At 40.1% G+C, this 24870-nt stretch overlaps 2 protein-coding genes and 2 pseudogenes across 3 annotated transcripts; 3 read left to right on the forward strand and 1 right to left on the reverse strand.

The window, feature by feature from the left end:
• The first annotated feature begins 5079 nt into the window (after positions 1-5079).
• On the forward strand, positions 5080-7302 carry LOC148908406 (uncharacterized). Of its 2 annotated transcripts, none has more exons than XM_089034793.1 (4): positions 5080-5323; positions 5547-5740; positions 5848-6008; positions 6147-7302. In XM_089034793.1, exons 1-4 carry the CDS (start codon positions 5305-5307, stop codon positions 7300-7302), a joined length of 1530 nt encoding a protein of 509 aa, XP_088890919.1. In that variant the 5' UTR covers positions 5080-5304. The 2 variants fall into 2 exon arrangements, with proteins under 2 accessions (XP_088890919.1, XP_088890920.1); XM_089034794.1 differs by having other exon boundaries at positions 5550-5740.
• An 8-nt stretch (positions 7303-7310) lies between these two features.
• On the reverse strand, positions 7311-9743 carry LOC148908407 (uncharacterized). Its single transcript, XM_089034795.1, has 3 exons — positions 9571-9743; positions 9181-9333; positions 7311-9023 (listed from the first exon to the last, which is right to left on the reverse strand). The coding sequence occupies exons 1-3, from the start codon at positions 9587-9589 to the stop codon at positions 7690-7692; spliced, it is 1506 nt and encodes a 501-aa protein (XP_088890921.1). The 5' UTR covers positions 9590-9743; the 3' UTR covers positions 7311-7689.
• A 4598-nt stretch (positions 9744-14341) lies between these two features.
• On the forward strand, positions 14342-15604 carry LOC148908408 (uncharacterized; annotated as a pseudogene).
• A 111-nt stretch (positions 15605-15715) lies between these two features.
• On the forward strand, positions 15716-19245 carry LOC148908409 (uncharacterized; annotated as a pseudogene).
• The last annotated feature ends 5625 nt before the right edge of the window (positions 19246-24870 follow it).

A 24870-nucleotide genomic window follows, 5' to 3' on the forward strand; every position in this document is an offset into this window, starting at 1 on the left:
ATTACTTGCCTTTCTCTGTCAACAGACTCCATTAATTCTTTTCCTAAGCGCTGTAGTTCTACGTCTTTCCCCGCCGCTTCATTTACCGCAATCTTAAGCTGATTTCTTACACTGCTTTTTTCTTCCAACAGCTTAGAGAGCCTAGCTTTAAAGTCTGCAATTTCGGCTGCATGACTCGCAGTAGTTAGTCTATTTTGTTTAATGAATTCCTCTTCCAATTCTTCTATTCTACTTTGTAATGCTATGTTATCCTCCTTAAAATCATCAAGGAGCTTAGTGATGCCACCCTCATCTTTGGTTACCGCATCAAGTTGGTGTGTAAGGTCATCGATGGTTATGTTATTTTCCTGTATTTCCTTCTTAAGTGCTTCCTTTTCAGCACTTATTCTCCGCAAGTAACTCATTAAGCCTCCGGTCGCGTCGCTATTTGAGGGAGGTTCTTCAAGTTGTTTGCTTTTTTCCTCTTCGACGACCTCTAATTGGTTAAGTTTTTCCTGGCACTCCTCTTGCAGTCTGATTGCGGATCTGAGGGCATCTTTGTAGCCAGGCTTCGAAACACCCCTAATAAAGGCCCTTTGAGCAACTTCTGTTTCCTTTCGAGTCAAAGTGCTTAGCATCGTCAAGTTGGGCGTTCCCAGCGCATTTGTGACTCCTTTTGGAAGCTGGTTGTTAAGCAGGTGGGAATTCTTCCTTTGATACAGGTTATACCATTTTGCCCTACCCGATTCTCTAACTTGAACCTGCCCTTTGTCTCCTACTCCGAACTCTAAGAGAGCCAAATTTACGTTAGGATATCGCTGCCTTACAGCGTCGATGACTTCTTTTAACATTTCGGCTCTTGCGCCCAAGTTACCCATTTCTATAGACTCCGGGATGGGTTCGTGGGGGTTATTAGACTTGAATTTGCTTATAAAAGAGCGTAGAGCACCGTGGGCCCTGCTTTCACCATACTTGCGTTTTAGTCTGTCAAAGAAACCTTCAGGGTCTGCGTTGTAGTCGGGAAGTAAAGACTCGTATTCTTCGTCGTTAATATCCATTTGACCTTCTTCGGTAAGGGGATCCAATTCGGGATCTATTCCTTCTACTTCCATTATATATGATAAGCTCAAAGTTAAATCCCAATGTATTACCTAAGCAGGTTGGCGGACTAAAGGCAGAACTCACCTTTCACCGGGTCACATTCACGCCTTCTAGCGCAAAGCCGGGGGAGACGCTGTACGTAGGCGTACCCCGCCTAACGGATAACCTAGTGTTGGTACCCGGTACCTTGGCGTTAAGGTTTGACCTAGCAATACAACCAAGCACAAAATTAGAAACTTACGTCGTCAATAACGCAGGCAGAAACCTCGTCTCTAAGATGAGGATCAAGTTTGCCGGGGAATCCCTTTTGGACTTAAATAGGTACGACTTATACACCACCTATAAGGACCTATGGTTAACAGCCTTTGACCGCGCACAAAAGATAGAGCAGGGAATTGCAAGCGTCATTCTTCGTAAGGTCCGCAGTGATACTAAGACACAACCTATGGATTCTGGTGACGCAATGGCAGTAGCAGACGCGACGAGGGTAAAGACCGCCTATGGTATTAAGTATGTCATACCACTGGACTTTGAGGTGATTACAAATCATGGCGCGTACTACCCCAGACAGCTATCCGAGTTACAGTTTGAAGTGACCCTAGCAGATACCACAAACATCTTACGGATGGACACATCACAGGCGGCACTTTCTGGGAGCATTCATCCCTATTCTGTTACCAACTTAGAGCTGCAGTATGAAACGGTATACAGCGAAGAACTGGCCCGTAGCGCTGGCATGGAATACAGTGCAGGGAAGGCATTCCTTTACGACCACGTGATGATGTATAAGACGTTTAGCTTCTTGGACAAGACGGACGAGGTTATCAACCATAGCATTAACCTCCCCCGAAGAAGTCTCACGGGGCTGATGTTGGTGTTTGCCAAACTCTATGAGGCTGGTAAGCGCGACTCCGAAGCCTTTCACAACCCCAACATTACTAACGTCGGCGTGAATATCAACGGGGTTCCAAACAAGGTTTACTCCCAGGGGATAAAGCCCGCAGACGTGTACAGGGAGGCAAAGCGCAAGTTTGGCGACCAAATTAGTCCTGAGGAATTCTTTAAGGATAAGTACGCGCTGTGGATCGACATGCGCACAACGAACGACGAAGACCTACATGGTCAGGGTCTGCGGTTGGTAAATACGCAGGACGGCATAACATTGGAGATCAAGCGCACCAAGAACGCCAGTGCGAGCGACGGCGACAAAATAAACTGCTACGTCTTCGTCGTGTCTGACGCGCAACTGAGCGTGGAAATGAATCAGCTAAAGAGCGTTCCCTATTAAAATATTCCTTACGTATAATATGCTTCGCGTATTTCAAAACAACGAAACCAAACAGCAATGCATAGTGCAAGGCAACAAGCCTTACTTTAAAGCAAAGGAGGTGGCGTCTGCGTTAGGATACGAAAACACCAAAAAAGCTATTAGTGACCACGTCTCTGAAAAACATAAAAAAAGGCTGAGTGAGTTAAGGGTAACGAATCGTATCCCTTCTACTATTCACCCACATTCCGTGTTCATATCCGAACCTGGGTTTTATCAATTAATATGTAGTTCAAAGATGCCAAAGGCAGAAGCATTTCAGGACTGGGTATTCGAAGAGGTCCTACCCGTGCTGCGTAAGGACGGTCGATATGAGATTGAAAGGCGCTTTGACACCCCAAACAAGTTGGTATTCAAAATAGAAAATGAATTCGACTTGCATAAAAAGGTAGTGGACTACATCCGCAGGTTTTACCCCCAAATGCTCGTGACCCCTGGTCTAGGCGAACTGCAGGACTCGGATGGAAAGCGAATAAAGTGCTGGCAGAAAGGATATCGACGCGGTCAACCCGACCTGCTCATTTTGAATGCGCACACCCATTACCGCGGTTTCTGTATAGAGCTAAAGACCCCAAAAGGCAACGGCAGGTTATCTGAGGATCAGCAACTACTCTTACAGAGGTATGAAGAAAACGGCTATAAGGTGCTCATAAGCAGCGACTACGACGAAATCTGTCGCGCCATCACTGCGTATGCTGAACACCTACGAATTCCCTGCAGGTGGTGCTGTAAGGCCTTCAAGTCCACGCAGACTTTGGCAACACACTTAAAAATATTTCATAGAATATATGGACAAGGATAAATTTAACGAGTTAAAATTCATACAAGCCCACTGGAGGGATTTGGCGGTGGGGGAGATTTACGAGATAAAGAATTACGTGGTCTTTGAAGACTTGGACCGCCTGCGTTTGGTCTTAAAGAATAAAAAAAGAACATACACCCTTTGGGCGCCCGATAGGATAAGGTACGCCATTGAAGGGCAGGACGTTACCCATGTTATGAGTCATGGTAAGAGGGATGGCAGGTGGGTATTTGATGTAGTCAAGTATGAGCCTGAGAGTCCTCTGCATTCGTAAGGACGTCTAATAGGGTCCGTTGCGCTTTAGGATCCGCGGAGCACCAATGCCCCACAAAGGATTCTTCAAGAAATGCACTGCCACAATGAAGGCTGGTGTATTTTTTACGCGGTTTTGGGGTCGTCGTAACGATGCAATCTGCAGGGGGTTCGCACGTAATACAGTCCATATATTGAAAGGGCGATTAGGAATCCTCCTAAGAAGGCGGCTGCGTAGGCTAGCATATATCGAGGCTGCTTTAAAAAGGGTCTTAATTCTTATTTATTATTCGTATAAAGAATAAATAAAAATAAGATCAGGATTTGAGACTCTTTGCGCAAACCAAGATTACTACCGTTTTGCGACCCTCCCTTAAAAAGGGTCATTCTTATTTATTCCTCCTTACGAAGAATAAATAAAAATAAGATCAGGATTTGAGACTCTTTGCGCAAACCTCAACCTAACTTCCTTACTAACCCTTACGGGCGATCTTATCTTTTAAGTTGTTGCCGCTCCAGCTTTGGAACGTACCTAAGTACTCCTTAAAGGCGACCGGATCAGACTGCAGATACAAGCACTGCCAAATATGTTGGTCACTTCTTTGACACCCACAGTGCTCACAGTCCGCCTCCCAATATTCCCTATCTTCCCAGCACACGCCTTCAACGCGGTCAAACATCGCAAACCGCACATCTATCTCCTTTTTACGCTGCGTTAACCTCTTTTTAGTCTCGCGCGGACAACATCGGGCGGCAATATCGCCGTGCTCGTAACAAACGACATCCTGCAGATCGTAATTGCCGCGGCAACGGAAACGATGCCACTCTTCATCTTTGTCCTCCTCGCAGCGCTCGCATATATTCTTTAAGCAGACGCGGTTATTGACGTGATAATCCAACATTTGCACGCTGCTAAACAGATGATTACACTCCTTAACAACGCCTTTCGCGCGTCTTATGACACACCTTCTTTTCGACGTGATATCGTAGCGCCTGTTTGGAACTGAACTCCTTGTTGCAATCTTTGCACCCCATTATAACTAAGTGTTTAATAAGCCTTATAAGGGATTCTTAATAAAGTCCTTAACGGACTCCTTAGTCCAGCCCGCCATAGTTATCAGCGCACCAAACCTTTCCGCGCACTTCAGACTGCACATTTCATCGTACAATTCCTGCACGCGCTCTTTTAACCGGTCTATCTCCTCCCTTTGCATTTCGACCGTCCTCTCCAGGTCTGACTTTTCTTTGACGACGTTAACCATTGCTTTGACTGCTTCCACGGGCTCCATTATATATAAATGGGGTTCATTAGATATAAATGAACCCAGATCACATGCCTTGTAACGCTCTGATAGTAGGACCCACCGGCTGTGGAAAGACCCAGTTCATCGTGGAGCAGCTATTAGGACCCTTTAGATACCGCTTCGACTATATCGTGCTATTATGCCCCACATACGTGAATAACCGCACCTGGGAAGGCATAGGAGTGAAAGATGACGACTTCTTCGTAGATATCTTAGACCCTAACGAGTTATCCAGCCATCTTAAGTTTTGGCACAAACAATAGGCCCTTTGCAGGATTAGGTCACGTGCTCGGTTACCGCGTAGCAACGCCATGTTGGGACGCAAGCGTCCCAAGCGCCATATTGAAATTATAGCGTGACGAAGCCATACTTGAAGTTTTATATTCAATTTATTTGCGATCTGTTCGAATCTGTTTTAGTATTAGTCAATTTTCTTAAAGTTATTAGTCTCTTGGATTGTTTTCTTCGAGTTTTTTGTTTATATTTCAAACATCAAGACGATTTTTTGACGTTTAAACCCGAAGTGAGCAGTGGACCGCATGGCGAACAATGGTCAAGGTAAGCAACCTTATTATTCATTCTTTATTTAGCGCTTTCTGTGTTCTTACTCAAGCATTGCTAGTAAGCTAATTCAGCTCAACACATTTCACAATGAGCTGGAGTACATGCCTGTTCTTCTTGTAAGGTTGTTGTTGTTGTTTTGACATTTTTTCTTGCGGTTGCTGTTGTCATTTAATCAGTATTATTTGTCTTATACGTGTATTTTTTTAACCCTGTTTAGCAGATGATTCTGGTCCAAGTTCCCCAGTACCTAAAAAGAAGTCCAGAGGTGGAAATTATCACTGTTGTGTCCCGATGTGTACAGGTGATAGTCGCTACGAAAGTTCGTTGTCATTTCACCGAATACCTAAAAACAAGGAAATGCAAAAGCAATGGATTATCAAAATAAGAAGGGACGTTGGCCCATATTTCAAGGTAAGTTAAGGCCTATCTTTACTGAAATGGAAATGCTCTTTATTAACTAACATTTTCTTTACTATGTTTTCAATGTAACTTAACTTACGCTTATGGTTTGTATGTAGATAACATCTAAGACCAGAGTTTGTGGCAAACATTTTAAAGAAGAAGACTTCCTCCCTATTGATAATTCAGGAAGACGGCGTCTTAAAGAAGGAATAGTCCCTACTGTATTTAACTGGGCAGTAACAATAAGCAGACGAAAGATTATAAGACAAGTTGAAAGGTATGTTATCATGCAAGTTGTTTATTTAAATGTAAATCTAAATATTTAATCTGCATTGGCCCATCCAGCAGATCAGTGGTATTCTGACATAGTTGATATTGTTTGCTGAAAAAACCGAAATCCTTCTTTGGTTTACAGTGGCACACAAACAGATGAGAGTGATGTGGAAGCTTTAGAAGATGATGATTCAAACCAACCTTATGAAGAAAACACAACCCAAGCCCCAAATATTTTTGATGAGCTCAGAGAGACAAAAGCACAGCTACTAGCCTTACAAGCTGAACTAGCAGCAGCAAGAAGAGATGCCAATGCTGCCCAAGAAGAAGTAAAGCAACAAAAAGAACAAGTTGCAGCAGAACTTGCCATCTACAAGTTCGGGTTAGAAAGATTCTCCACAGACAACGATGCTATTAAGTTCTACACTGGGTTTTGCACATACAAGCATTTGATATTTTTTTATAATTTTGCTAGGCCTTCTGCAGAAACAATGACATACTGTTATGCTACAGGTATATTACAAAATCGTCCGCATATGAGGGCGATGCAACTCATAGATGAGTTATTCATGTTTCTAGTTAGAATTAAATTAGGGCTATTTCAACAAGATCTTGCACATCGTTTTAATCTACATATGTCAACTGTGAGTAGGAAATTAACAACCTGGGCTAACTATTTGTATTTTCTGCTTGGTAATCAAATGATTTGGCCATCAAGAGCTGATGTGAATCTCAAGATGCCAGAGGAGTTTAAAAGGCTTTATCCTACAACACGTGTAATCCTTGATTGCACAGAAATATTTGTTGAGACACCATCATCTCTCCTTTTGCAGTCCCAGCTTTATTCTACGTATAAGAGTAACACAACACTTAAGGGTCTAATAGGTATTGCACCACATGGTGCAGTTACATTCGTTTCTTCTCTTTATACAGGGGCAATTTCTGATAAAGAGATCACAAGGTGTTCAGGTGTATTAGATTTGCTTGAGGATGGTGATTCTGTAATGGCAGATAAAGGATTTGATATCAAAGATTTGCTGAGGGACAGGGGTGCTCATCTGAACCTCCCTCCCTTTTTACAAGATAGAAGGCAATTTTCTGAAGCAGAAGTGCTAAATACAAAAACAATTGCTAAATTGCGAATACATGTTGAAAGGGCAATCAGAAGGATCAAAGAATACCATATCTTTGACTCGGATGTCCCATTGTCTATGATGGGCTCAGTTAATCAAATATATACAATTACCTGCTTATTAACAAATTTTCAGGGGCCCTTGATATTAAATGGAGACAAATAAAAACAACCTTCAACATGTACTTCTAATATTTGTTAATTACGCATGAGGAAAAATGGAAACTACAATGTATTTATACCACGTGCAGTACTTTGAAACTAGCTCACTGCACCAACCATGCATGAAATAGTTAATGAACATTTGAAGCCAGTTCCAATCTAACTGTATTCCATGGGGGTTTCAAAATCCTCATAGAGTTTCAAATGCAAAGGTGACATAATTTGAAAATATAGCTTAGTAACTTTACATTACGATTCTATGCATAGATGACTAAAAGCTAGTTCTGATATTCAGATTTTCAACTCTTTACAAATCCAAAAATTGAATAAAAATGGTCTAAAATGGAATAACATTGGTGTGATTAATTCTTGGTTATTGCCCTTAGTCATACTATGTTGCCTGTAAAAAATATTGAAAAAAAAACTTATCAACTTTATTTTTGCTTTCCCGGAAAAAGTCCTTGTCAAACAGGATTCTCTGACAAAAAAAAGTATTGTCATTCATGTAACTAAAGAAATCGCACCATTCAATGCCAGTAATTGCTAACTGACATTGCACTTGAAAATAATAGTCATGGTTCTTCTTCAGTGTTTTCTCACTTGTAAGTGGGTCAATGTCAACGTATCTAACATTTTTGAAATCTGTTTCTCCCTCTTTGACTACTTTTATTTCCAAGAGCCCAAATGGTTGTGATCCTTCAGCTGCAGCAGTGATATCGTAGACCTTGCGATCAGGACTACACCCAAGCCATGGGCTCTTTGGACAGATGACCAATCCACTGGGGTAGAGGTTGACCATCCCTGATTTGGCCTGATTTGCATAAATCATAGCTGCATGCGGTTCCAATTCAATACCCCTTCGCACAGGTGCAGTGACTACATGTCTTGATGGATTCAATTGCTTCACCAAATTCTCAAAGTTTGAGATACGCTTTGCGCAAAGACCAAATTTACTTGCAGTAATTCGCTTGGAGCGCAACATCTGCCATAGATTACAAGCACTCTGTGTCACAGTTTTTTGCTCAATGTCAATGGCAACTGATTGAGTGACTGATAATGCCTCTAGTGCTGCCTGTTTGTCTTGAGTTAAGCAAAACTGGACATTATCGAAGTTTTCTCCTGCATTCTCCATTGGTAACCTGGGAAAGTCACTGGCAAGAAAGTCATTTATCACATACTCTTGAGAAAGCTTCTGCTGGTAAGACAGCACACTACCTTTGAAGACATTTCCATACCTTGTTGGAACTTGAGGTAAATTTGGTCTTAGCTCTTCTGTGGGAGCAATATCAACTGCCAGGGGTTGCGGTTCCAGACCAACAAAGTCACTCTTACAAAGAAAACCATAGAATGTTGAAGGTGAATACAAATTGCTTTTGATGAACTTTTTGTAATTGACTCCCATTTTTGGCTTTTTAACCAGTAAGGACTGTACTTCTTTAGACTGGATCTGCCTTTCTCTTGGGATACTCCAACGCTGAGTCATACTTGTGCATGTCAGATCATCTGGCAGGGAGACCATTCCAAGGGTTTTACAATGAGCAATATAGAACAGTAGGCCTATTAGGTGGTGGCAGAAGCCACTAGCACCTGCAACACAGGAACATTTTCCATGAATGGCGTTGTTTTCCAGTCTCATGAAACACTCCAGAATGTGTGGTGGCTCGCTTTTTCTCATCGAGCGAAAGCACTTTGCTGTCACCTTGACTCTATTCACTGAATAGGTGACTGAAATAGAAGAAAAAAAGTTTTAGATTTAATAATCATATATCCCAGGTTAGTGCCAATAATAACTATATTAAAAAATTAGTATTATATCATGGTATCTTTTAAGATCACTTCTTTGATGGTACATATAACTAGATCAAACTTTGATTTTACATACCTTGGATGTTGTGTAGATATCCGGGCTCAGCAAAAAATTTGTAAGCTCTTGTGGTGCTTGTGCACCCAGACATGGTTTTCGCATATCTCTCAACCTCAGCAAAGGAAAAATCAGGAAAATTTCTCAGATCTTGAGTTGGAGTGTCCGTGGAAGCTGATAATAACACAAATAACCAAAGTTAATTCCAGCATACGTGTATATAAAAGCCATGAAAGTAGAGTACATTAGACATCTCAAAAAAATTAATATGGAACATCGAACTTTATCGTTATTCATAGACAAACAGCATACTTGTTTCTCACCGAACGCTCAAATGATATAAGTCAAGATAAACAAAGGTTTCAGAACACAGAAAGCGCTAAATAAAGAATGAATAATAAGGTTGCTTACCTTGACCATTGTTCGCCATGCGGTCCACTGCTCACTTCGGGTTTAAACGTCAAAAAATCGTCTTGATGTTTGAAATATAAACAAAAAACTCGAAGAAAACAATCCAAGAGACTAATAACTTTAAGAAAATTGACTAATACTAAAACAGATTCGAACAGATCGCAAATAAATTGAATATAAAACTTCAAGTATGGCTTCGTCACGCTATAATTTCAATATGGCGCTTGGGACGCTTGCGTCCCAACATGGCATTGCTACGCGGTAACCAAGCACGTGACCTAATCCTGCAAAGGGCCTATTCCCTAAAGATACGCAGACACTCCTTATACTGGATGACATCGCCTGCGGGGACGATGTAAAGAGACGCACGTCAGAGCTCGTTAAACTCGCCTTTAGCGGCAGACACGACAATATCAGCGTTTGGTTGCTCTCGCAGCAGCTTACCAGCGTCTCTAAGCCCTTTAGGGAAAACATTGGTTCACTTGTCGTATTTTATACTCCGAGTAAGTCTGACCTGGAAACCATCTTAAGCGACTATGGCGGTGAGATATCCAAGGAACAGTTGCATGAATACATGCGGCATCTAAAGACGCACCAACATTCCAAGATGATCTTCTCTTTGAGGTTTCCGTACGAGGTTGGAATCTATGATTCCTAATGTATATGGATATTGAGCAGCTCTTAGATGAAGTCCCCACACAGTTAGATGAAAGTAACCTCAAGGAACAACTTAACATCCTGGTGTCTTCGGGGAAGTGTAAAGAAATGATAGGCAAGGAACTTACCCATGAGCAGGTTAATAAGTTGTCAGAAGAGGAAGTCAAGAAGTTCCATAAGAGGTATGAGGCTGCCCTTGCAAGTAAGACCACGGACGCCGTAGCAGACTCCGCTATCCGACTTGCGACTAAATTGCTTGGACTTGCGCTGCCCATAGACGACGTGGAGCAACTACAGAAGGACATAAGAGATGACTATGTCATATCCCAAGAACTTAAAATAACCTGCGGGTGGTTGTCTTTGAAGTGCGGTAAGTTAATGGCAGTCGCCTCTGCGGCTTTGCACGTAGCTCAGCATGTCGACCTGAAGGAACTTGCGGGCACCTTTGGTGCCTCTTGGAAGGACTTCAAGAAGGACAGAGAAGTCGAAAAGGTCTTCCAGGCGGCACTTGCTGAGGTACCTGATCAAGTCGCCTCAAGTACTTAGTCAAGTCGTCCTCAGGAATTACCCATGTCGCCTCAAGTACTTAGTCAAGTCCTCCTTAAGTACTTACTTAAGTCATTCTCAAGTCCTTCTCAAGTACTTGCCCAGGTTACCTTAAGTTACTTATTAAGTCCTTCAAGTCCTTAGATATAAATGAGTGAATCGAAGGTAGAGCAGCCCCAAGAGGAGCAAAAGATTACCAAGGCTAAATCTCCAGGCAGAGTTGCCGCGGGGAAGAAGCTCGCGGAGATGAACAGGAAGAACAAAGCCAAAAAAGAAGAAAAGGTGGAGGAAAGAGAAGAGGAATCCTTTATTAATCCTGGGTACGTCATCGGCGCGTTAGGAGTTGCTATAGCAGCAGGCAGCCTCTACTTACAATGGCGGGCTACGAAGCCAAAAGTAAAGTGGGAGGCCGTGCATGTGCCGCCAACATATCACGCACCCGTGCAGGAGCCCCCTAAGAGAAGCAAAATACCCGTGATGGAATAACCTTCTCGCTTTGTAATATAATGTCGACCGCGTTATTGAAAATTGTTGAAGAAGCAGCTATCATTACTTCCATCGTTGCGGGTATTGGTTGGGTAGGTAAGAAAGTGCTCAAAGATGACTTTACTGAAGACCCAAGCAAGAGCTTCGCTAACTTTGCTAAAATGACCACTGCCGTGGGCAGGGCTATCATGGTAAAGGATTACCTACGAAAGGAAAAGTACCTGCCTAACATATAAATGGCTAGTTTAATCGCAGGTGGAGTTATTGCAGCTTTAGCATTCACTGGAGCTAATTATGGTGGTCAATATTTGGATAGATTAGTCAGAGGTGATCTCAGCGGAGATTTAACCGCCGAAAGGAAGAGACACGACTTAGCGCTGGAGAAATATCAGCGAGACGTGGCGGCTTGGAATGAAAAAAGACAAGCTTACAGGGATTGGTTGGACAAGAACTACCAAGACAAGATGCAGGCAAATAAGAACTTCGAAAACACAGACTACGCCTTTAAGCTCTATGCACAAGCACACCCCGCGGCATTAACTGGGTTGAAAAGGCCCCAGTTTAAGAATTACTACCAGCCTTCTAAGAAACAAAAAGATAGCGAGTTGGTCTTCGTGGGAGTTGCAGGGCTGGCGGGAGGCGTAGCTTTGGCGTATCTAATATAATGATCGTCTTTTTGGAAAGCGACAAGAAGAACTTTACCACTTATCTGAATCCCCCCATCAAAGCTCATAAGGTAAGGTTGGTTAGTTGCTCTTTGTACAATTCTTGGTATAATTTAATTAATGGCTTTGTCGTTGCGAATGCCAACAAACCAAAGTTGCCAGATTCCCATTACACCCCCATAACACTGGCTAAGGAGCTAGCAAAGCATGGATATACTCTTACCACAGGATTACCCAATGAAATGAAATTCAAGAAAAATAGTGGAAGCGCTAATTTAAAGGACAGTTCATTGGTAGAACTCCTGGGCCTTACTAGTACCACGATAAATAGCGGTAATACATATGATGTAAAATGGAAAGTCGCATCCTCTTATGAAGTCTATTACAACTTGGTTCATAGTTACAACAATGGAGAAAAGTCTTCTCTTATGTCCAAGTTTCTGCCCAAAGGTAATCCATTTGACCCAGTAGAATACACTCCCATTTCTTTAAGCTATGATTTGTCTAATTTGGTAGAAAGCATAAACATCACCATTAAGGTGGACGGAAAGACGGTGGATTTTAACGGACGTAAGATCAATCTTGTTTTGGAATTCATATAATGGGCCGCGTAGAGGACAAACTAAAAAGGATTTACTATGGGCCTGAAGGCTATTGGAGAGGAGCGTCAGCTATCAAGAAACTCGCGACCGCGGCCAGGGTATCAGAAGAAACGGCTAAGAACTGGCTAAGAAAACAAACCATCTGGCGGGTTTATCTTCCCGTGCCTAAGTACATTCCCAGGCCCAGCTTCACCGTAAATGCCCCCAATGAAGTTCATCAGGCGGATTTGCTTTTCTTACCGCACGACAATGTGAGAAAAAAGACCTATAGGTACGCTTTGACCGTAGTTGATATCGCAAGCAGATACAAGGATGCCGAACCCATAACCAGCAAGGATTCTGGGGAAGTAGCAGAAGCCCTAGGTAGGATTTATAAGCGCGTCTTGAAATGGCCTAAGCTGCTGCAAGTGGATGCGGGGACAGAGTTCATGGGCGTGGTTACTAAGACCCTGAAAGACCACGACACTAAAATTAGGAGAGCCGAAGCAGAGTACCACAGGGGTCAGAGCATTGTTGAAAGATTCAATAAGACCCTGGCCGAGCGTCTCTTTTGGTACCAGTATTGGAAAGAGCTGGAATATCCCTCCAAACGCAACAGGGAATGGACCCAGAGGCTCCCCCAGGTCATCGCGGCTTTGAACAACGAGGCGGCCAGGGCTACGGGAATGAAACCCAAGGATGCCATAAAAAAGAAACACGTGGAACACAAGTCCTACGTCAGAAGTTGAATCAAGTCAAATCGAAAGGCTGAAAAAGGGCATTGCTACATGCCCTGAGGTTATTCAACTATATTCCCTAGAAAGAATGATGTTTCTTCTTAGAGAAAACGTAATAAAATTTTTGGGCTACTAAAACAACGAATTTTCAGCGCCCTTTTTCCGAGCCTACCTGACGTCCTTTGTCACGGTCACGAGATACGCTAAATTAACTAAGCGCGAGAAATAAAAATTGTCCAACAAAATTTACCTCCGTCAAATGATCTACAATAAAGATATTCAACCTTTTCTAACATATCATTACTTGACCAAGTGAAATTGGAAGCTTTTAGATGCTGTTTGATACCGAAACACCTAAATTAGTATAGTCAGTATATTATTCCCTCGATATATGCCGATGATTTAGTAAAACTTCTTTTTTTCCTGAAATGCTCCACATCAGTTTTCCAAATCAAATTGTGAGATTTATGATGTTAATAAGAAAAGGCATTACATATTTATGATGTATGTGGTACCTTTTGGAGTGGTTTATTGTCATGAAAAACTTCATAAAGACTGGAACGGTCAAAAGTGATGCACATCGTACAAGTCCCATGGCGTCGATTGCGTTACACACAGGCAGCCCAAAAACGTATTGGAAAAAAATTTTTTTTTTGAACAATGATTTTCCTTTTATCCCTCTTTCCAAACTAGACAAGCTTATGTCCATTTAAAATAAAAACTTGTACTTTTCGAAACTATTTAGTGAGTTTGTAAGTGTGTGTAAATGAAACTGTTCCTTACCGACATAATATAATAAATTGCTTTCAAATAAGTTTTTTTGGTTTGTTTGTTTCATACCAAGTATCAAAAACATCAAACAAGAAAACAAAATGTAATTTGATGGACCATAAATTGACTTTTCATTCCTTATTTTTTTCTTTTTTTGAAAACAAGATAATATAAATTTATGTTTACTTAAAATATAACAATAAAATTTTATTTTTCGGAACTCTCTGAGTGTCAATCAAACTGTTTTTAACACTGCATAATGAGCTGCTGTCGAATTTTTCCTTCACCAAAACCTTCTCTACATTGAAATGACTTACGCAAATGTTACATGGCGTGGTGCGGCTACTCTGCGTTTGTTCGTGGTCTGTGTGGTTCCAGTAAATTTAATCCCAGTAATACTGAGTGCATGTCACTGGGCAACTGCAAGAAAGATATTAAAGGCCACTTGAAAACCTTCAATACTTCTGCGGACTTACATCTAAATACGGAGACAGATCTTGTCCTCGCCAGAGCAGGTAAACACTACGATAATTTATTATATCTAGAGCGTTCTAATTTCTAGTGCGTTCTAATATCTAGTGCGTTCTAATTACTAAGTTGTTACAGCTCCTAAATAAGCAATGTTGAATTTTTCAGTTTTTTCTTGTCTTTGAATTTCACATTTAGGATATATAGCTGTCTTTATACGGCCATGATATCAATTCTTTACTCAAAATTCGAGGAATTCCAGAAAGCCTCCTAGTGAGTCTAGACATGAGTAAACATTTTTAGTAAAACGGTGTTAAAATTTAATTTTCGTAATTTCTAATTCTTAGGTATTTTTGAGGTAAATGAATATTATCTTGCACTGTCTAATTGCCCACGACATAGAGATGAGGACGGGGTTAGATGGTTGTTGAATAAAAAGACCTATTCAATGCCTCCTGAGTGGGCACCACACAAAGAACATCCAAGAAAAGGCGATAGGGGATTGACACTTGAGCAATCTAAACAGTTGTAAACAGATGACATCAATTCTTGTTCCCATAGCTTCTCGTAAGTACAAACTGTTTAAGTTGCAGTAGTTGTACTGTTTTTGTTTTTTTTTTGTTTTTTTTTTCTTAATATATAATTAGCTCTTATTTCATTATTTGAGCTATGAAAAAGGGAAGGGAAGGGGAGTGAAGGGGAGTGAAGGGGAGGGGAGTGAAGGGGAGGGAATGTAAGGGAAAGGAAGGTAGGGGAGGGGATGTGAGGGAAGGGAGGATAAGGAAAAGGGAGGGAAGGGAAGGGAAGGGAAGGATTGAGAAGGGTTGGGAAGGGAATGGAAGGTAGGAAGTAGAGTGTCAACTGGTTCGTTGCATTTGTCAACCATGAAAACATGATGTATCTGTATTTAGCCTCTAACGACGGGGTTTGTTTTATATTTTCAGCTATTTGCAAATGATGTAGACTTTTATTGAGCAATGGCGACATAAGTAATGCTTGCGCTTCACCTTCACCTCCAAAAGGAATTCAACAAGACTTGCAGAGTTCAACCTCCATTCTATCTAAGACTGAGCCAGTATGTATTACTAAATTTGTCTAGTTATAAAAAGTGTTACAGATTTAAATGTCACTTTGCTAAATATTGAAAAAAATATAAATATATCTTAACTAAAAACATTTAAAAAGGGTCAAGAATAAAATCCTTGTTTTTCAATTATTATTCAGGAAAACGTCAATGTCGAGAAATTCGACCTTTGTGAAGCTTTGACAAAAATTGACTATCGGTTCGACAACAAGTCTTTTTTCACCTGAAAATACCAGTATTTCTAGCAGTGGATCATCAGATTCAAAAGAAGCCGTGCGGAGAATACAACATGCACAACAGAATGCTCGTCGCGAGAAACTGAATGAATTCCTAGAAGCCAGCGGAAAGGAACGCATTGGTGAACCAAAAAAAATGTGGAGCCAGTTAAGTAACAAAACAAAAAGCGTCCACTTATCAAAAGCTAAAGATGCAGTGGTGGCTGTATTAGATGTTGTTGCTCCAGGCGACGCAGGTGCTTTGTGGAAAGACCTGAAAAGCTCTCAGTAAGTAGAAAGAACTTTGAATTTAAACGATGATACGAATGAAGATGAAGCCTACTTACAAGCCCTTGCCGAGACGTACCAAAATGCTGTGAGCTGGGACACACGTAGGCAGATCCTATCCATAATGGCAGATCTTGTTCCATACCCAGTACTTCAAAGATACATTCCCTGCATCACCCGATATAGAGTGAAGACCGCTCGTCATCATAAGGTTCAATACGGACGTGCCTATGCCTTCCTCAAGAAGCCCAAGAATGTGCGTCAAACCAGAACAGCTCTATCACTTCTTGACGTTTATAACCAGCCCGCATGTGATCCAGGATTTGTCTTATGGACAGCGGTATTTGAAGCTTTCAGATGGAAGAGTTTTAGAAACTCCAAACGTAATTCGAACAATGATTTCTCAACGTATCATTGATCAATATGTGCAGTTTTCTCTTGAGGCAGACTTCAAGCCATTTAGCAAGTCTACAATGAAGCGTATTCTTTCTTCCTGCACTGCCACAGTTCGAAAATCAATACAAGGGTTGGATTATATTGCAGCTGATGGTGCAAAAGGTTTTGGCGATCTTCAGATGGTGGTTGAAAAGCTTTGTGACCATGGCCTACACTGACAGACGGGCAATAATTTAAAGCTATCTCTAAAAAGAGGAAAACAATATCTCAAGTCTGATTACAAGGTATAATCAACTCGAAGTTTACCCATACAATTTTAATAGCTTCGTCTCTAATACGAATTACAAAATTCACAAAAAGAAAAATAAAATTGCAGGGCGAACGCAAACAATGACGTCAATTACTGAGTCCAAAATGTAAATATTCTCTTCCCGTTTTGATCACTGACAGCTATTATCAATAATACCTGAAATAAATTATATATTGAGACTGCGCCTGATGTAATAAAAGTCGTTTCCTTTCTTTTAGGTACACGTTTCGGTTGCATCCAATGTTGCCGACCACTGCATTTCCTATGCGCTAAGTGATCCCAAGGAAAAAACTCTTAGTTTGGCATTTGCGCACATTCATGATGAATACTGCTCCTCCTGTGAACAACTAAACGCTGTCAGTACAGAATTGGAATCGTCCCTTGGTCGTGTTAAGTTGTGTGATGAAGACCGAGACAATCTCTTGTACTCTTACGAGCAAGCTGTCAAGGGAATCAGTGCATGGAAGGCCCACCAATTAAGATCTCTCCAGCAAGACAAAGCTCGAACCGATATATTGGAAAATCTCAATGAAACCTCGGTCCTTATCACGCAAGACTGGGCAATGAAATTCTTGCCTCAGAAATACCGGGAACCACAAGCGGACTGGTTTGCCAAACGGGGAATATCATGGCATATTAGTGTCATCACCGCAAGCTAGAAGGTACCCTACAACACCAGGCGTTTGTTCATATTGTCCAAAAAACAAGCCGAGACAACATAACAATCGTAGAGATCCTTCAACACACCCTAACCGAATTAAAAAGAGAAAATCCAGAGGTTTCATCCGCCTTTTTGCGTCAAGACAACGCAGGCTGTTACCATAATGCAATGGTGTTAATAGCCTGTCGTTTCATGAAGAAAGAAACTGGGATTAAAGTAGAGAGAGTTGACTTCAGCGATCCACAGGGTGGAAAAGGTGCCTGTGATAGAAAAGCCGCCACTATCAAGGCACAGGCGCCGGTACTTGAATGAGGGCAACAATATCGTTAATGCAGACGAATTTAGAAATGCAATGCTATCGCATGGTGGTATACATGGCGTACGGGTCGCTTTGGTGGATGCTAGAGAGCTTAATACTGATTCAGGCATAGAAAAATGGGATGTTATTAATTCCTTGAACAACTTCCTCTACAGAGATAAAGATAAGGAAGTGACTGTATGGAAAGCATATGAAGTAGGCAAAGGAAAGACTGTGAAGTGGTCTCAATTTACAGGTAATATATTTTTATATATTTTAAAAAATATTTGAGATATAACGCGAGCGATGAATGGCTGGCTACCGTGTTTTTATCAGAGGACAGAAACACGTTCTCTCAAAATCATTGAAAACTATTTTATAAAAGCAATATAAAACGGTTGCTATGTCTCTTTTCTGTGATATAGACCCTCTGGGAGCTCTAGAGCGCTCGAGAAGCAAGAGGAAAACTCAGCTACACCTCGTGTTCCGGCTTAGCTTAATTCTCTCTTTCTCTACAGCTCCCAGCGTGTTTATAATACATTGCAGTACCGAGACGCGAGCGCGCGTTTTATATATTCCTTGTAAAGATGTCTGGACGCAACTGAGGAACTGGCTGGTACAAATTGCGAAATTTCTATTTCTACTGTAAAAAAAACATTTTTTATACAGATTGGCTAGGCAAAATATGCTGATCAAAATTGAAATGCATCATCCCCCCTCCCTCTCCCTCTAATTGATGACCGGTTTCTTAGCGATTTTAAACCGTACATATAGTTTTGTCAGTTGTTATTGTCATTTACCAAAATTTTTCCACCAGTTAAATCCAAACGTTTTTCCCCTTTTTCGTAGCTGATAGAGAAATTCATGATTCCAAGTTCAAGGACATCAAATTTTCAGCTGGTGGTTTTGTTGAAGTTAGTCCATCGAAAGGCAAAACGGCATTTGCCAAGAAAGATCTAGAGAAAGAATCAGATGATGATAAAGAAGAAAATGAAGAAAACGAAATGTCAACACTAGATGGTCTTTTTTGTTGTCCTGTAGAAGGCCGGCTGTATAAAAACCCTCAAGAAGCACTTCAATCTATAATCTCACTTGTCATTTGGAAAGTGTCAACTCGTAACAGAAAGAAATACCCTTCTGGACAAAGCAAAGATCTTATATGAAGAGAAACTCTCAGAGGGCGCAAGTCAACAACCACACGTAACTCCAGCCGCTACAAGCGTTGCATGCGTAAATACAGGAAAGTCTTTGGCAAAAGGCTGGGCCTTGAAAACGTCTAGCAGTGGCAAGCGATTCAATGTTATTCAGAAAAGTTATTTGGATGAAAAGTTTGCAATTGGCCAAGAAACTGCGCTGAAACCCGATCCCGAAAAAGTAGCACGCGACATGAGACACACCAAGACGGAAAATGGAGGTCGTCGTTTCAAATATGCAGAGTTCTTGTCCTCACAGCAAGTAAAATCATACTTTTCCAGAAGGGCAGCCAAAATAAAACAGGGAGACACAGCTTAGGTAGGAACCACAATTACCACAGACGATAAAGCCCGTGAAGACCAGAGTGCTTACACATCTTCTCGAGATCATATTCTCAGTGAGTGTCAGTTATTTATGATACCTATAACCTTTGTGATATGTATACAAAAGATAAACTCAAAAAGCTCAGTGTAGCTCTTTTGCACCATATTTGCGTATATTTTGATTTACAAGTTGATGATCTTCCTGAAAAACGAAAATCTCCTTACATTAACTTGATTTCTGAGCTTGTGCAAGCATGTTCTTGTGGTGGAAAGGAAGACTAAAGAGAAGGGAAAAACTCAATGAAAGAGGAACTCAAAAGAATTTAGAACCTGTTATACAGTACTAACGGCCATATGTATGAGTCACAAAAACTATACAACGAATGTGAATATACATCCGTTCACGAGTCTGGTAAGGCCTGGTTTTCAATAGCGACACAAATAAGCATAACAGTTTTAAGTTATTACAATCATTCAAATTATTTTTACCTTCGTTTTGATTGGCAGAGATAACTGCAAATAACTGTCTAAAAAGGATATTCTGCTCATGCGCATTACGGTGCAAAGCTTTTTTGCCGCAAATAATAATTTACACATGCGCAGTAACGTTGCATTTGTCAACATGGCTCGCTTCGCTGGTATGCTTGACAGATAGCAAAAAAAAACGACAAATAACGAAAAGAAAACGGAAGGAATAATTTGAATGATAAAACGATTAGCTTTTGGCATCAGCAAATAATTTCTCGCTTGCCACTAGAAACCCACGATATTTTGCTTGATATCGTCCAATATTGCTTATCATCATCCAGGCAATGACCAAGCCGAGCTTCAACTTTGAACAAAGTTTGTTAAAAAATAAACAAATGAATAAAAAATCGAATTATGGTTCAACAAATTACATTTAAGACTTTGTTTTCTTGTTTGATGTTTTTGATACTTGGTATAAAACAAACAAACCAAAAAACTTACTTGAAAGCAATTTATTATATTATGTCGGTAAGGAACAGTTTCATTTACACACACTAAATAGTTTCGAAAAGTACAAGTTTTTATTTTAAATGGACATAAGCTTGTCTAGTTTGGAAACAGGGATAAAAGAAAAATCATTGTTCAAAAAAAAAATTTTTTTCCAATACGTTTTTGGGCTGCCTGTGTGTAACGCAATCGACGCCATGGGACTTGTACGATGTGCATCACTTTTGACCGTTCCAGTCTTTATGAAGTTTTTCATGACAATAAACCACTCCAAAAGGTACAATTTTATTACGTTTTCTCTAAGAAGAAACATCATTCTTTCAAGGGAATATAGTTGAATAAACTCAGGGCATGTAGCAATGCCCTTTTTCAGCCTTTCGATTTAGCGTTCAATTTGACATGCCAAAACGGAACAGAAATACAAATATATTTTAAAATTCTGAAAATATTGCGAATTTAATTAAAATCAATGAAACTAAGCAAAATTACTAAGAAGTTATTCCTCTATACAATTCGGGGTTTAGTGGCGAAATATATTCTTTCCTCAATTTTTTATGGATTTTCTAATTAATACCGGTCTGAGGCAGGTGTAAAGCGGGTGTGAAGCTGTCGTATAGAAAACGCCGTCTTTAGCGAAAACCAAAAATCCTGTGAACATTTCTATATTTTTTCCATTACTAACTCACCAAAACCTATCTTTGGAAATATTTTGGGAATTTTCGATTTTTTCATTTTGCACACCTCTGGTCGACATTTACTGATCCCCGCTCTTAAGGGTCATCCATTGAATATTCAATGAGATACATGTCGCTGACGTTGTGATGCATTTTGCTGACAGAGTGAAATGGGGGATTCCTCTAAGCCGTTATCCGATCAATAGCATTTACTACGTATCTTACACCTTACTTTCAGGACAACACTCCATTAAAGTTTTGTTAAAAGCCTCATCTTTATCTTCTCCAGTCATAACAGAATAGGTCTCGGTGTAGAAAGACTCTAATAGGCTAAGTAATAGTTAGGTTCTTGTCATTACTCGCGGTATCCAGTCAAATGCTGCTTTCAGGTCTATAAATCCAACGTATATATCTTCTTCCTTTCATAGAATATTTGCTGCACACGTCTAAGGCAGTAAATGGCATCATGAACGACTTAATAACTATAAACCTCGTCGAAGTTCCATCACTTAATTATGCCCTTCTTTCATTCAAAATCCTCCTAAGAGGTGTTCAAATGCTGCATTTGGCTCGCTGCAAAAGGAAAAAGCTGCTTTTGCTGGCTTACGTTTTGAGAAGACGGCGGCATCGGAAGAACAGAGTCGTTAGAAGAGCTGGGTCGTGGAATCGTTCACAACTATTTTTTGACCAGCTTTTGTGTGGCAGGCTTCCCAAAGATATGTGGGAAGAGCATTTCAGTGTTCTATCTTGGTGTGCGAATTCAAATGAACTAATAATTACCTTGGAATAACCTTGCCAAGACTGCTTTAGTTAAAAACGAAGAGGATTACTCTGAAGGTACGTCTTAACTTAGCTGGAATAACTTCATTGTGTGTTAAAAGCATCAGGCAAAAACAACACTCATCTTAGAAAACTGCTAGGCACTGGAAGTCCGACTTCCATGTCTTTCTCTCTGACTTTCCATACTCATCTCTGGGTATCTGGATAGTCATATCTATTTTTAGATTTTAAATATTTAGAGTTTATCAAATAGGCACACTGATCTGATTTTGTGTTTTTGAAAGTGGTTTTCTTAACATCTTATAGGATTCTATTATTATATATTTTCAATCTTAGGTATGAAAACTCAAGACTATTAGTATCAGATATATTAGATCCATTATCTCATTATGATTGATATACTAGGGAATGCTTTTTTCTTCTTTTTAGTCCATTTGTTCAAACAAAATGACTCGCGCCAGGAATTTTCTTAAACCCTAGAGGACCAACCACACATATGTGTGTAGAAAATTATGTCACACTAAATTTTCGTCCATTTTAAATTTAACCGAGGCGAAATGGGATTGATATTGCAGTTAACCGCTGACTAGTGTAACGAGGCTCAAATTTTTGAAAACAATTCGCTCGAAGCACAAATTTTCGAATTTTAAAGAATTTTTTCGTATCTTACTCGTTGAAATTTAAGCTGGCCCTTTAAATTTGGTGTCAACAAATGTTGTAGATCAATTTTTCTGGTCATAAAACCTGAAATGACTACAGATTTTGCGCCAGTTTTAACTTTTGTCGACAAGGATGAGTTTGCTATTGCCAACCTAAACATAAATCGAGTATATATGTGGATTCTGACGATGAAGCTCCCTCTGATGGAAATAGTTCTGGTAGTAGTTGTGTTCAGAAGACTCTAGTGAAGAATACGAAGACGTAGATGAAGAGTTTGATAGCACTGAACAAGATTACACGAAGCTAAAATGGTCATCTCGTATACAAGTTCCTCAAAACAAAGATTTTAACGAGGAAGTTGGTCTAAGGGTTGATATGACTGAAAATAATTCAAGTTGTCTCAGTTTCTTCGAACTTCTTTTCACTGATGATGTTTACCAGCTAATCAAGGATGAAACTATAAGATTTGAGAGGCAGAAAAGCAATTTAACTGATGATTTATCAGGCAGTCTTGACAATTTAAGTGTGGCAGAGATAAAAGCATGGCTTGGCCTAACATTAGCAATGGGTTTAGTAAAAAAAATGGACTTTTCACTGGTCAAATTACTGGTCAACTAATGCTGTCACGAGCACTCCACTCTTCAATGCTCTCCAAATCCTGAGGTACTTGTATTCTTTAAACAATGAAAATGCACCAGACCCCAATGATGTAAACAGGATAAACTGTGGAAGATAAGACCATTCTTGGACATTCTTCTCCCAAGATTTACAGACGTGTATGCTCCATCACAGAATTTATCCTTGGACGAGACCTTGATCAAATTCAAAGGTCGAGTTCAATTCAGGCAGTTTTTACCCCTGAAGAGAAATCGATTTGGACTAAAGGGGTTTGTCATTGCAGATTCAGCAAATGGCTATGTCCTGAATGTAACAATTTACACCGGAAAAAAAGGTCCCGCTACAAGTAAGGATCTTGCTTTACGAGTAGTGACAAGTTTGGTTGAGCCATACACTGACAAAGGCTACCGCTTGTATGTTGACAACTGGTATACGAGTGTTCCATTCTTTTTGTAGCTTGAGAAAAAGGGCATTCTAGCTTGTGGTACAGTAAGAGGCAACAGAAAATACTTGCCTCAAGACATCGTAGATATAAAAACCAGCAAGTATAGAAAATGGCAAGGGGAGAGTCTTTTTTTTAGACAATCTGGCAACCTCATTTGTGTCACATGGAATGACAAAAAGTTAGTACATCTATTGTCAACCCTTCCAAAAGGTCCAAAACTTGACCAAGTGCAGAGGAAAGTAAAATCACAAGGCAAGTGGGAAAAAAAGAATTTTCCACAACCAAAGCTGATCAAGATGTAAAACACACACATGGGAGGTGTTGACTTAGGCGACCAGAAGATTGCAACATGTTCCAGGGTGATGAAGGGAAATATCTGGTACTACAAAATCTTTTTCCACTTGTTAGAGGTTGCAGTATTGAATGCCCACATTCTGTTCAAGATATCTACTCAACAACGTTGCACCCTGGGTCAGTTCAAAGAGAAGCTTATCCAAGAGCTTGTTGCTACAAGGATCAATCAACAGCAGGTTCCAGCACCTACACCACCATTGCAAGATGTACGCTTCAACCACTCAGTGTTTCACCATCCTGTTAAAACTGACCTGCGCAGAGAATGTAAAGTACATTCCCATCAAGTACTCACCAAGTTTTAATGTGGAATCTGCCGTGTTTACATGTGTCCAGCTCCGTGTTTCCTAAGGTATCACACTTTACGAGAATACCTTTTGGATGATCCCTCAAGAGAAGGAGCAAAAATAATCAAAGACGTGAATGAAGGCCAAGAGCGGGACCAGGAAGACCACCACAAAGAAGATCAAGATAAGAATTAATTCATATTTTGTTCAAAATTGTATTTTTTTTTGTTGGTTTTTGTTATTGTTGAAATATTCTCAGTCATTACGCAGAGCTATTGTATAATTTTTCAGTATATCTTGCATTTTTTGACTAGAAAACACCAAGCAATCTAATTACTCAACTTTATTTACTCGTATTGTAATGTGAAAGGAAACTTAATATCACATTTCAGAAATATTTTGGTGAACAATGACTTCAATATCCAATCGCTGACAATTTTCAATTTTTCTAGCACTTTAAAGATTTTTCTTTTTTTCTCTTTAGTCTCATGTGATATTGTTATGAAAAAATTGCAATTACAGAATAATAGCTTTTTAAAAATGTATAGGTTTATAGGGTATATTTTTAAGAAAGAGAAGTTATACATGAAAACCGTTGACTGTATTAAAGTAAGTGAAAAAACCCCTTCCCCTTGGTCTACAAGGGGTTAAATAACGTTCCAATAAACATTTGAAGTTTCTCCTTTTTATATAAAACTCTGAATTGCTGGAAGAGTGTAGAAGCGCCTCCCTGTCTTGTTTTCATGGAGGGAGATAAAGGACATCTCTTCAATAAATTTCAAAGAAAAAAGAGAGTTCTTTATGTTATTTGTGTTTTAAAAGAGTTATTT

This window comes from Actinia tenebrosa, unplaced genomic scaffold, assembly GCF_029948245.1.
Source record: "Actinia tenebrosa isolate PJP-AT-01 unplaced genomic scaffold, QUT_ActTen_1.0 PGA_scaffold3__52_contigs__length_22856419, whole genome shotgun sequence".
Taxonomy (NCBI): Eukaryota; Metazoa; Cnidaria; class Anthozoa; order Actiniaria; family Actiniidae; genus Actinia; species Actinia tenebrosa.